Raw genomic sequence first — 13,233 nt, forward strand, 5'->3', positions numbered from 1 at the left:
GTGGATAATGATCCCAACTTGTTCCTTCAGAGTCTTTTCAAGAACTATGGAATTCTTCTATCATCAAGGATCATGCATGCACTGCATTGATGTTTTCAGGTGTGATCACTGTGGAAGGTCTTCCTGAACCTGGAGCATTTGTTGTCTCAGGATGCTCAGTTTAAACTTGGCCACCCATCTGGCAACTGTTGGATATGCTAGGACACAGTCCCCTAAAGTCTCACACAAAGTTTGGTGAATCTCATTTGTGGACTTTTCTTGCGACATGAAAAACTTGATGACTGCCTGCACATCTGTGTGTGCGTATATCGTCAAATTTCTTCGAAACCTCTGACACGTCTTATATATCCTAAAAGAAAAGAGCAAATTATTATAATTTGATAAAAAAATGGGGGTTAAAGGGTTTTAAGATGTTCTTCTTGTGGTCATATCAGTTGCTTTAATATCATTTTTGTTCTAGGTGTTTAACTTTTCAGCCCCTCCCAATAATTATATAAATCTACCACAGCATAGAAATTCCTTTATTCTCGCATTGAATTTTCTTTCTTTCTTTTTCTTTTTCTTTTTTTTTTTTTTGAAATAAATTTATACGATAGCAGCAGCTCTAATCTGATTCACCCTTCTAAATTATGTGCTGACATCATCATCATCATCAATTTCCTGATATATATATATATATATATATATACCCTGAATGGGTGTGCAGACTACAATGACATTACATGATTAAGTTTACATTATCACTAATCTCCTATCAGCAATTTTCCCAAAATTAGTCGACTGCTTGTCAGCACCCCAGTAACCTAACATTATTTTGATCTTCTAAGGCACCTCTGACTGAATCAATCCACTTAGATTTTTGTTTTCCTCTGGGTCTTTTCAATGCCATCTAAGACTGTATGCAGTTAAATACCTGTTTTGCTAATCTTTCCTCCATTCTATTTAAGTGACCATACAGTCTTAGATTAGCCCTGCTAATCTTAGATTATCACTAGGGTTTACTTTTGATAATACTCAGCTCAACAGTCAAGACTAAATCTCTCTCCATGGACTGACTCTTACTCTTAACCTTTCCTGACAAAATCATATCACTTTTATAGTATCATCAGCTTCCAAAAAAAAAAACTTGGCATCCTTTCTGGTCAAAATGGTACTTCTCTGCTGAACAGTTATACTCTGTGTAAATCCCAATCCAACCAACACTGGAATACTGCTCTCATGTATGGAGTAGTGCAATTAACACCTCCCTAAAAATTCTTTATGCTGTTCAGAAAATGTCAGTTCAGTTAATAAATGACACTTCTCTTCAGCCACTTTTCCACAGAGGATCAGTTTCTGCATTGTCTCACTTCAACAGATATTGCTGTGGCCATTGTTCAGCAAAACTTGCATCCATTATGCTTCCCATTTCTGCAAAATCCACAGGAACTTGTACTACAGCTGCTCAAGCCTTTTACAGTCAAACTACATACTCACTGAACCTGCTATTCCCAGTCATCTTTCATTCCTTCCACCTCAGTTCTTTAGAACAGTCTCTTCATGAAATATTTCCAAAGGACTAATTCAACAGTTCAACCCTCTACACCAAACTTGTAACAAACAAGTTTGGTGTAGAGTATTAAGAACATGATCAGAGAGAACCAATATACCAAAATTGTTTCCTGTTTTGTGAATATAAAGTTGTTTAAAGGTAGCATTAAGGTTGTTTAATGTAATTGTACACTATTCATTTTTTATGATATTCCTTTAATATATGGAATGGCAATAGTTTTATCCTAATCTGTATGCTACTGCATTCTATACACTATATACTTTAATCTATACAAAATTACACCTAAAAATGGAAATGGTATATATATCAGCAAAGCCATTGACATTTCATATATTTAAAAGGCTATGAGGAAAAGAGAAAAAAAATAGTGCTATGTAATTACAATCTTAATGCTACCTTTAAACCCCCCCCCACCCACCCCCCCACCCACCCCAAAAAAAAACTGACAAACATAATCAATACCGCTAAGGATTATACTGAGATTCAATCAGAAATGTTGTGGTAACCAGGTTAGTGTCAAATGGTTTCAGTACTTATTTGCAGTGACAAAGATGTTAGGTGCAGCTGCAAAACACACAAAATTTCAGGGACAACTTTTCAAAAATAAAAGCTGCACTGGTTATTTTGTGGAGAACTGAGTAGTAATTTTCACGTAATTGTAAATTTCAGACAAAAAAGGGTTTTAATGTCCTAAATGATGATCAGTGACTAGTTGACCCATAAAACTATTTTATAATGTACTTTATGAAATATCATTGTTGCTGTGCATTCAACATTACCTATATCAGGAAATTTTATTCTTTCTCAGTTGTGGAGGTGGGGGATTTCTTTGAAATGTATTAACAGCTTACAACATGCAGGCTCACTGCTACATTGGCATCATGTGATTAGTTAACAAACCACACTCTTTGTAGTAGAGCTATGAATACTTTTGGTATCAAAAGTTCGGTATACATTACAAAATTTAGGTGATGGCACAATACTGCCATCTGGGTGTGAGAGAGAGGGTGGGAGTGTGGAAAACAGATGGACGGAATTGCACCCAATAACTTTTAAGGCACTAGAAGGTGCATTGTCATAGGAGAAAAGCTTACTATATTTAACCTTTTCAAAATCAGACTTATCCCTGTTAATAATGGTTTTGAAAGTTTGTGAGCTTCAGTGGTTGGCTGTGAATGAAGCTGGAGTTGTATCTCCATCCACTTATTACAATAAGCTGTTTATTCTTGAACTGCACTGGCACACTTCCTGGAGAACTGTAATTCCTGGAATAACATCATAACAAATACGTGAATCTGGAAAATAGGAACAATTCAGTTTCTTATGGCTTTGTCTCAGACAGAGATGTTGAGATATGTTAGGTCAGATTGTTTTGAATTATGGCAAAGCAGCTAAGATTCTCATACCAGTTTATTATGCCTGTTAATTGCATGTGTCCTGGCCAGTTTACTTGTCTTGCAGGATAAAAAAACCCACCTCTATGATATTGGCTAAATCGCCCTTATTTTAAAGGTTCTTTTAAATTTGGGTTTTTCTCATCTATGTGACATCTATGAAACATCATTGATTTCTGTCGATATTAGACTGACTGGAAAGATCTGCAAGTTCTTTGAATAAACATTCAAATTTAAAAGGGCCACAACATAGGAAGGTCATTTGATGTCATTTTATTGTATGTTAGTAGTCAAAGTACAGTAGGCAATTCCTGACCTTCAATATAGATGAAATCATAAACAGGCCATATTTTCTTCTCATCTAATCATAATAATGGAATTTCTTGATCACATATTCTAAATTATATTATTTAGAATTAATGAACAAGAAATAATCTAAACTCTGGAAAGAGATTCTGAGTGAATTTTATCCTTCATCAAAAGAAATAAAATTGTTAATTTTTGAACCAGAGAGTAAGGAAGCAGGAATAATCAGGATTATTTTGAATATTAACCATTTGTTCAAATTACTTGTCATTATTAATAATTGGTTTCAGAAAGAAGACTGCCTTTACACTTCATGTTTTAGGGACAGAAGTATCTGTAGAATAGTTGATAGTTGCTGGATTTACTGAGTTTTTTTTTTTTTTTTTTTGATTACTCTGTGTAATCAAATATACCTTACAAGTAATTTTAAACTTTCTACAGTCAGAAAAACTCAAGGAGTTAATTTATGTTACAATCAAGAAATAGTAATGCATTATTTGGATTTCTTTTCATGACATTGATAAATTTTATGACCAGATGGACATGGCTTGACAAATTATGTAACATTCTACTTGCCATACATAAAAAAAAAATTTACTTGCCAGAGATCCCTTTTTATGATATAGGAGGTTCAAATGATTAATAGTACTGTACAGTGGTTGGAGAAATGATTTTTCTTTATTAAATAAAATGCATTCATAAAATATTATGAGAAAACCCATAATATTCATATCCTGTCCAGTCTGCAGCTGCTCACAACAGGCAAGTGGGTGAGTGTATTTGTCCAGCCTTGCCTATGAATATTATGAGTTTTCTCCAAGAAATTTAAGTTTGTGCCTGTGTAGTTGGTGTTTCTGATTCCAAAATGCTATACCACTGGGAGAAAGACCATTATTTTTTGTTACCACCTAGAGAAACTTTTCTAGGCTTTTTTTTTTTTTTCCAGCATATTTTTCTCACTCTTTAGCACACTCACATAAGATTTTTTTTGCATAGTAGCTTGGATTTTTCACTGCAACCAACTTGAAAAAATTAGCCATATAAACCACTGTTTCAGACATTAACACCAGTTAGGGTTGTCTATTATGCTCTTGCCCCAGTCTTCAAAATCATTTGTAGCATAAAAGAGTTCTGTCTAACTCCCTTACATTGACAAACATATACCAATAATAAAATTGAGGGAAGATATTAAAGAACAGTCATTCTTTGAAATGAATCATACAGTTATTTGCTGAATTCGTGATAGAAGAGATGCTGTGGCAGTTTGTTCTGTTTTCTCTCTCACTCTCAACAGGAAATGGAAGTCTAAAGAGCTTATTGCAGAAGCAGGCAAAAAAAAAAAAAAAAAAAAACAGCCCAAAGAACCACTTGGATATTTTGAAGAACATGCTAATACTACTAGAGACAGGGAAATGTTATTACTCCTCTATAAGCTTTGTTATGGATATATCTGGACAATACCACTATGCACATACACTGCTTGAAAAGAAGTCAATGGGCATCCCCGTGTGTAAGGTGCATCATTCCATGTAACAAGTCACGTGATTGTAGCTGGAATAAATTAGACATATGATGCTCCTAAGTCAATGCAACTGTGTCCAGGTGAAATGGCTGCAAGAAGGGAACTGGTGGAGTTTGAAAGAGGCATTGTGATATGCAATGTTACAGGCCTTTTGTTTGGCAATTTGTAAAAAAATTGGGCCATCTCGGGTCAACACTCAGCGATACCATAATGAGATGGAAGCGCAGGGAGTCAACTGTACATGCTACTCACAGTGGATGACCCACCATACTCACTGAATATGATCGTAGGGATGCTATGAAGGATAATATGTAAAACCGCTATTCATCAGCCAACATGTTGAATGCAGAGTGTCGGGAATCAGCACAAAAACATTCGGAACCAAGGCTCACGACATGGGTTTCCATGGTAAGACCACAGTATGCAAGCCCCACATTACTCAAATCAACGTGCAGCATTGCCTTCAGTGGTGCAAAGAGCATGTACATTGAGATGTGGAAGATTCGAAAGCTGTGTTATGGAGTGTCAAATCATGTTACACCCTCTACCGAGCAGATGGACAAGTGTGGGTGTGGCAGATATCCTGTGAACATCTCTTACCAGAGTGTAACCCCAACTATGAAATTCAGAGCTGGTGGTAATGCTATGGTCCTGTTTTTCCTGGTTTTAGACCTCTGTTTGTGGTGTTACCAGCATTGAACTCTGAGAGATATCTGAACATTCTGGACAATGCAATGCTTCTTGTTTTGTGGTGTTACTATGTCAGTTACTATGGAACTGACCATTGTCTCTTTCAGCAATACAGTGCACCTTGTCATAAGGCTGCTGCTGTACTTTCATGGTTTGTAGACATGAAAGTCACCACACTTGACTGACCTCTACAGAGCCCTAATCTTAACCCTATTAAATATTGGTGGGATGAACTGGAGTGTCAGGTGAGGTCTAGGGAATCTGCCCCACAACAATCCAGGACCTCATTATATGCCAACAGGAAGAATGATGTAAAATTCCCATTGATTACTATCGTATGCAGTTATGAATGAAAGGAGGTTCCACATCTTATTAAGATGGGCACCATGGCTGTTTGTTCTTCATGCTATGGTGTCCATTGTCTTCTTTTCAAGCAGTGTATTTTGTTACCTGGTTTTTTGGGGATGAGCAAATGATGGGTAGAGGATACAAAGGCATGTCAGCAAGATGGTTCTAGGTCTGTGTGAGTACTTCCTATGCAGAAAGATAGAATGTTGAACAAGGGTTGTTTGAAAAGTTTGGTAAAAAAACACATTTTTTTGGAAAAAATCGCCTTTATTTCTCAACATAGTCTCCATCGAGGTCTACACATTTGGTCCAGCGAGTTTCCAATTTTTTCATCCCATCAAAAAAGTAGGATTTGTCAAATTGTGCAAAATAGTCATTGACAGCCTTGATGACATCCTTGTTCGAAGAAAATTTTTTCCCACCAAGCCAAATTTTAAGTTTGGGAACAAGAGGTCACATGGGACCAAGTCCGGAGAATGCAGTGGATGTGGAACCAATTTGAACCTCAATTTCTGCAATTTTGCCATTGCGGCAGCCGATGTGTGGGACAGTGCAATTGTCTTGATGAAAGAGCACTTTTTGTGCGCCAATCTTGGCTGTTTTTTCTTCACTTCTTCTTTTAAATGGTCCAACGATGACACATAATAGACTCCTGTTATTGTCTTACCCTTTTCCAAATAGTCTGTCATGATAATTCCTTGGGAATCCCAAAAACCATCTTCACTTGGTGCTCTTTCACCGGGCATTTTCCACTGTTTTGACTGCTACTTGGACTCGGGTATGTAGTGGTGGATCCAAGTTTCATCTAGTCACAAGTTGATACAAAAAATCTTGTGAATTGCGATTAAACCTTGCCAAATGCTGCGTTGAAATGTCTTTTCGCATGCATTTTTGATCAGTAGTCAGCAATCGCAGCACCCATTGTGCAGACAGCTTTTTCATGTGTAATTTTTCGTGCAAGATATTATACACCCGTTCAGTTGAGATGCCTACAATCTCACGCACTTTCACTCACCAGTCTTCTATGATGATACCATGGATTTTGTCAATCATTTCCTTCGTAGTGACCTCAGTTGGGCATCCGGAGCACACTTCAGTGGACTTATGACCACATTTGAACTTATTTATCCAAAAATAAGTAGCCTTTAATGCTGGTGCAGAGTCCCCATGAACTGCATCTAACTCGGCTTTGATCTGCGCGGCCATCCACTTTTTCAAATAAAAGTGTTTTATCACTACCACGAAACTCGTTTTTCTCCATTTTTATGAAAAATGCGAAAACAGTCATTTTAAATGTTTGTCAAATGACCTACACGTCACACATGGCTAAAATTTTGCCAGGGGTCATGAAAAAGATGATACGTGCTGACACTGGTATGAATGAATGAATTGTGTTGCCATCTATTAGAAATTTACCAACTTTTCAAACAACCCTAGTATGTTTACAAAATTTGGTTGATAGGCAGCAAAGAGGAGATTTTTTATTATTATTATTATTACATCACACCTCCAGGAAGTCCAAAGACTCATCGAGGGAGGGCATCTACTCTACAACTCTTCGTCTCACTACTCCACCAACGCCATCTACTGCCGACTACCACCACTAGTACTTTCACAGACAATCACAACATCCATGCCTACGCTTGGATTCGAACCCGCAGCCTTTTGGCTGGAGAGCGGATATGCTAACCACTCGGCCAACCAGGCCAGCAATTTTATAAAACATAAGTTGATAAAGGGGTTTTGTAGAATAGATTCAGAAGAAATTTTTCAACAAAAACAGTGAACAAGGGAGCAAGCAGTGCAGTAGGATGGATATTAAAATTGGAGAGTGTTGAGTTGATTGCCTGAGTCTGTTTTTGAGTGCTTTGTCAGTTAATGAGTTTAACGAGAGTATATGAATGATAATTTTTTATGATAATCCCATGAATGAGAGGTTGGTCACCTGTAGTATACATTAGTGTCATGGTTGGGCAGAAAATTGAGAATAATATTGTTAAAATTAGAGACTTACTGATTGTACTCTTTAGGGAATGGAGAGACAGTTTCAGAAGAAAGAAGCTGAAGGATGAATGAAGAGGAAATAAAATTGCTTCTGTGAATTTTAGAGTAGAGTTGAACTGTGATGGAGTGAGAATGGGTGGGACACCTGTTTTAACAGATTTAGAAGAGGGGAGTGAGAGAATTGCTAATGCCAATTTTTAATTGCCATTACTGAATAAAAATACCGAGTCGAGTATTTTTAGGGAGCACTTATGGACACCACCCTGAATTTGAAAATGGTATTCAAAGGTTGAACAGATTTGTAATTTGTATATAGTAATTTGTAATAAATCTTCAGATGTAAAACAGTTTGAATGAAAAGAAAAGAAAACAGAATTTCTTGAATACTGAGACAAGAAGCACTATTTGTAATATGCAAAGCAGAGTCAGCAAAGAAAAAAAAATTCATAAAACTTCAAAATTATCTTGTTTGAGCTAATCAAAACAGGAAAAAATCATTTCCGTCAACTTGATTCTTTCAAATGAATGAAAGAACATTATTATTATTATTACCATCACACCCCTCCATGGAGCCAGCAGACTCGTCGTGGGAGGTTTATTCAGTGACAACCTATTTATCATATTGAATCTTAAAATCCTCAACACTACCTACATTAACATATTCTGGTAATGAATAAGGTATTTTTTTTTTTATATTTTGTTATGAATAAGATAATTAAGTTTATTTATATCTGTTTAGCCATATCAGTTCAGTAAAATGTGAAGATGAATGGTAATCATGAAAAAAAAAAAAAATTAAAATATTGAAAGACATAAAATTGTTTCATTAGGAAAATGCTTTTACATATGTTCATAGTAAAATGGTTTCAAATGCCATATCTCTTCTATAGTTAATCCATTTAAGGTTAGCAAATGGATAGCAAACACCGATAAATTTTATGTGGATAAGATAGTGAAGTAACAATATATTTAAACCATGACAGCCAGTTGAGTGGGTAGAAAAAAAGGCAGCATTAGATAATTTACTCTTTTCTTGTTTTGAACTTAAAAAGCTCCTGTGTGTGTGTGTGTGTGTGTGTGAGTGTGAGAGAGAGAGAGAGAGAAACATTTTCTGCCTTTAATTTCCATCACTTGTCAATTATATATATTATTTTTACTGATACTTAGTATCTGCTTTTATTCTTTTTTTTTTTTTCCATTTATGTATATGCATCTGTACACACATATGCAGAAGGAATTCCAAAGGTGTATTATTTTGGCCCCTGTGGTAAATACAATGCCCTTGTAATGGAACTCTTAGGACCAAGTTTAGAAGATCTCTTTGATGTATGTGATAGGAAATTTACTCTAAAAACTGTTCTCATGATTGCCATACAGTTGGTAAGTAGTTATCAAGCATTAATCAGATATTATTAAATTTTGTTTAAGAAAATAGTATAAAATGCATGCAAATACAGTTTATATGATACAGATGGCAGGAGTTTACTAGCCAATTGATTACTGATTTCATCAAGTAGTTAAAATTGCTCTATGCTAAAAAAATGCTGATTCATAAGTGATTATATTAATAAGACCCTATTTTCACAACATGTGCTTTTTTTTTTTTGTTCTTGTCTCATGCCATTGTTTTCTTAGTCTATGTGTACAATAGGTTTAATATGATGAAATTGTAATCAATGCCAGTATTAAACCACATAGAACAATTTGATAATAAAAAATGTTGATTCAGACACTCAACTAGTTTTATGGAAAAACTATTTCATATCATCGGGAATTATAGTGAATAAAATAAAAATTATTAGGCTACAAACAGGTAATGACCATAATGTAAATATTTGAAAAAGAGAGACTAACAATGGAATGTGTGTTTATGTTGTGTAGACACTGGATGGTTGGTGGCATATTGTGCAGCACAGGCTTCCATGTGTGCTGGATGTTTTATGAGAGAGGACCATACTTGGTTTAATATCATGCTTTGTTTCTTGTTGCACTGTTGTGGATGTTTCATTTTTACTGACTCTTTGAATCTCTTGAATAGAAATTGTAATCTCTGTGGATAATTTCAGTTTGCTGCCTTCACTATTTCACATTTGGTTTCTGTTGTATATGCTGCCAATCCTGATTTTTGTTTCCTTTTTTCCCCTCCACGTCTTTGAAATGTTCAGATGTACATATCCCTCCTGATCTGCTTGTCTGCCCTATTTAACACAACCCACAGTTACAGGTGGTCTTGTAAACACCAAATTTCTTAAGTGGTGTGTGGCACATTTTGGATGCCTAAGGAGATTGAAAATCTTATTAAAGGAGTAGAAGGAAACTTTTAAATCTTGTCCATGACTGATTAAATATAGGGAAGAATTGCTGCTCTTCTGAAAACTTGTTTGTCCATGTTCATCTGGTTGCCTCTCGGGGGGGGGGGGGGTTTGACTTTGGATTTTGTTGACAAAGAATAGTATAGCTATTCTTTGGTAGGGATAGAATTGAGGTAATCAAGTTCTTGGTTTCTTTTGTCTATACTGCGAGATTTTATATGCTCTCTCTCAGGGTTCATATAATGCCAGATTTTTGTGCTAGATCGTAATGAGATGTAGCATGCAACTGACCTACTTGCAAGTCTTGACATCACTAATTGGTTCACCTGGAATAGAAACTATACATGTACTCCAAGATCTATTTCCACCAGATGCTGTGGAACTTTTTTAAGCACTGTATCAACAATGCCTTCTTTCAATTCCAGTAAGAAATTTTTGAAAGACTAACAGTGGGCTCCTCTTTGTCTCTGTGCTAGTAAACTTGTTCATGGAATGGTTTGAGAAAAACATCTTAGTGCAGCATGGAGTACAACCTGAAGTGTGGCTACATTATGCCAGGGATACTTTCATCATTTGGCCTGGCTCTGCTAACCAACTACAAGAATTTGTTTCATGCCTAGACAGTTTTCACCATAACATAAAATTCACTTTTGAATTAGAAAGCAACAGATCATTACCATTTTTAGACATGCTGGTAGAGGTATCTGAGCACAACATACTAAGTTACTCAGTTTATAGATGATGGGATGTGGCATGCAAGTATTGTCCATTAGGTTTCTATAAATACTAATACTAAATAACTTAGACACTGAAAAGTCTTCTGGTCCTAATGGCATCTCCAATTGTTTTCCAGAACTAACCCCTTTGTTATATCATCTTTTATGCAATCTTTTATACTCAGTTGACACTTAGGCTACTGTGTGAAAACAAGTATGTGTCTGGCCTGTTCCATGCAGATGAGTCTGCCATTCAACTACCTACTTATCACTGTCACCTCAGCCTCTCCATAATAATGGAGAAAGTCTTCAACAGTCACCTTCTCCACTACCTAGAGGCCTACCAGTAAATCAGTGACCACCTGTGTGAATTCTGCCACACTAGATCCATGACTAACTTTTTAACCTACATCATAGATGATGTAGGTTAAGCAAGCTTTCTTTCTGACCATTCACTGCATGCTATGTGGATGGTTTCCTGTCTTCATGCATCTCCTGCAGGAATGCCATAGGGCTCCATTATATCATCTACCCTGTCTCCTATATATAGATAACTTATCCCAACAACTTTGTGGATAATAGGATGGTGATAATAGCAAATGATTTCACATGCAGGCTGTATTGAATAAATGGATGCGAGTTTATAAATGTGTGGGGTGTGTTTGATGGCAGATAAGACTTGTATAAGAAAGGATGGCCTGCACTTGAATTCATTTGGCATCAGGAGCCTGGGGAAATTATTTCTTGATACGAGACCTAATGCAGAGAGTTAGGGAATCTAGAATGGGAAAAATGTGTGTCAAAGTTCAGCTATGGTATGCAGATGTGATAAAGACATGTCTTCAAACATGGTTATGTATGTGGAGAAGGGGTGGAAAAATATGCTTTGGGTATAGACCTTTTAAGTGTCTGAGGAGGGAAAAGAGAAATTAGAACAAGACCTATAGATTGCATATCTAATTATAATATAAAAATAGGCTAGTTGGTAATTTATTATGTCTATACACAAATGCCAGGAGCATCAGAAACAAAAGGGTTAAGTTCATTGCTTTTTGAATACGACATGGCCTAAGATTGTTTGCATTAGTGAAACTTGGCTACCAGAATCAGATATGGTAAGTGGGATCAAGTGTAATGTGTATACTATTTTTAGGAATGACAGAAGAGATGGGAGAGGAAGAGTGCTACAAATGATATCAGATGACTTAAGTCCAGTTAGGGTTGAAACACAAGAAAACAATGATGGTAACAATGTCCCATGTAGCGGCAAGTTTGAATCTGCAGATGCTACTCAAGTGTCTGAAGCTAATGAAATTGTTCAGTTAATGAGTGCTCACTTTGCTAAGATATATCAACCAAGTGTATGTAACATGGTGCATAGTGCTACTACATTTGGATGAAGAGTTAGCGGTTCATGAAAATGAGGTTGAAGAGCTGTTGCATAACCTGGATAAGAATTTGTCTATAGAGACAGATGGAATATCAGCCCATTTAATAAAGGAATGTTCAGACGATTTGGCTAGGCCTTTCACATGTTTGTATAATTTGAGTCTCAGATTATGAATGATACCACAGGAATGGAAGGAATATATGATAATGTATAGTTTCATTTTATAAGTGGTGCGAAAACTGATGTGGCTAACTACCAGCCTATCACTATCCGAGGTGGTAGTGAAGATTTTAGACATACAGAAATGGGTAGACAAACATTCTGCAAGGAAGAGCATCAGTTTACTAAAGGAAGGTCATGTTTTAGCAATTTGCTCATATTTTATAACAGTGTTATGGAGAGTTAAAGGGAATGGATACACTATGATAAAGTTGGATTTTTCTAAGGCATTTGATAGGATACCACACAAAAGGCTGTTGCATAAACTTGAGAATACAGGATTGGAATATAAACTCTAGACTTGGATCAGGGATGGTTGGCAGACAGATATCAAAAAGTGGTATACAGTGGGTGTGAATCTACCAGATTTAAGGTGACCTGTGGTGTACCTCAGGGTTTGGTCCTTGGATCATTATTGTTCAATCTATACATTAATCACATCAGGCAGCATTTAACATCAGGTCTGCAATTGTTTACTGTTGATGCAAAGATAGGCAGGGCAATCAGGGATGCTACTGATATTCATCAATTACAAAATGATTTGAATAGACTGGAAATTTGGGCAAATGAAATGGATGTCAGTTTAATGTTAGTAAGCATAAAGTTATGCATTTTGGCATGATTAGAGTTCCAGTGGTATATTATACTACAAGAAACTGAGGAGGCAAGGGATCTTGGCATATTGGTGGATAGGAATTTGAAGTTCATAGGTCACAAAGCAAAAGTTGCAAATACAACTCAGGATAATTGCGATGTTGAAGCAAACACCTTGACATGTAA

General features: G+C 36.2%; 1 protein-coding gene across 2 annotated transcripts in view; it reads left to right on the forward strand.

The window, feature by feature from the left end:
- Positions 1-13,233, forward strand: part of LOC150099811 (casein kinase I-like) — a 211,494-nt gene that overhangs the window by 69,487 nt on the left and 128,774 nt on the right. For both annotated transcript variants that reach the window (XM_090404498.1, XM_090404499.1), the window contains exon 4: positions 9,048-9,196. In XM_090404498.1, the coding sequence (XP_090260624.1) occupies positions 9,048-9,196 (149 nt within the window). The remainder of the gene's footprint in view (positions 1-9,047; positions 9,197-13,233) is intronic.

The sequence above is a fragment of the Typopeltis vanoorti genome, chromosome 14, assembly GCF_054136105.1.
Source record: "Typopeltis vanoorti isolate ZY-2024b chromosome 14, IOZ_Tvanoo_1.0, whole genome shotgun sequence".
NCBI classification, from domain to species: Eukaryota; Metazoa; Arthropoda; class Arachnida; order Uropygi; family Thelyphonidae; genus Typopeltis; species Typopeltis vanoorti.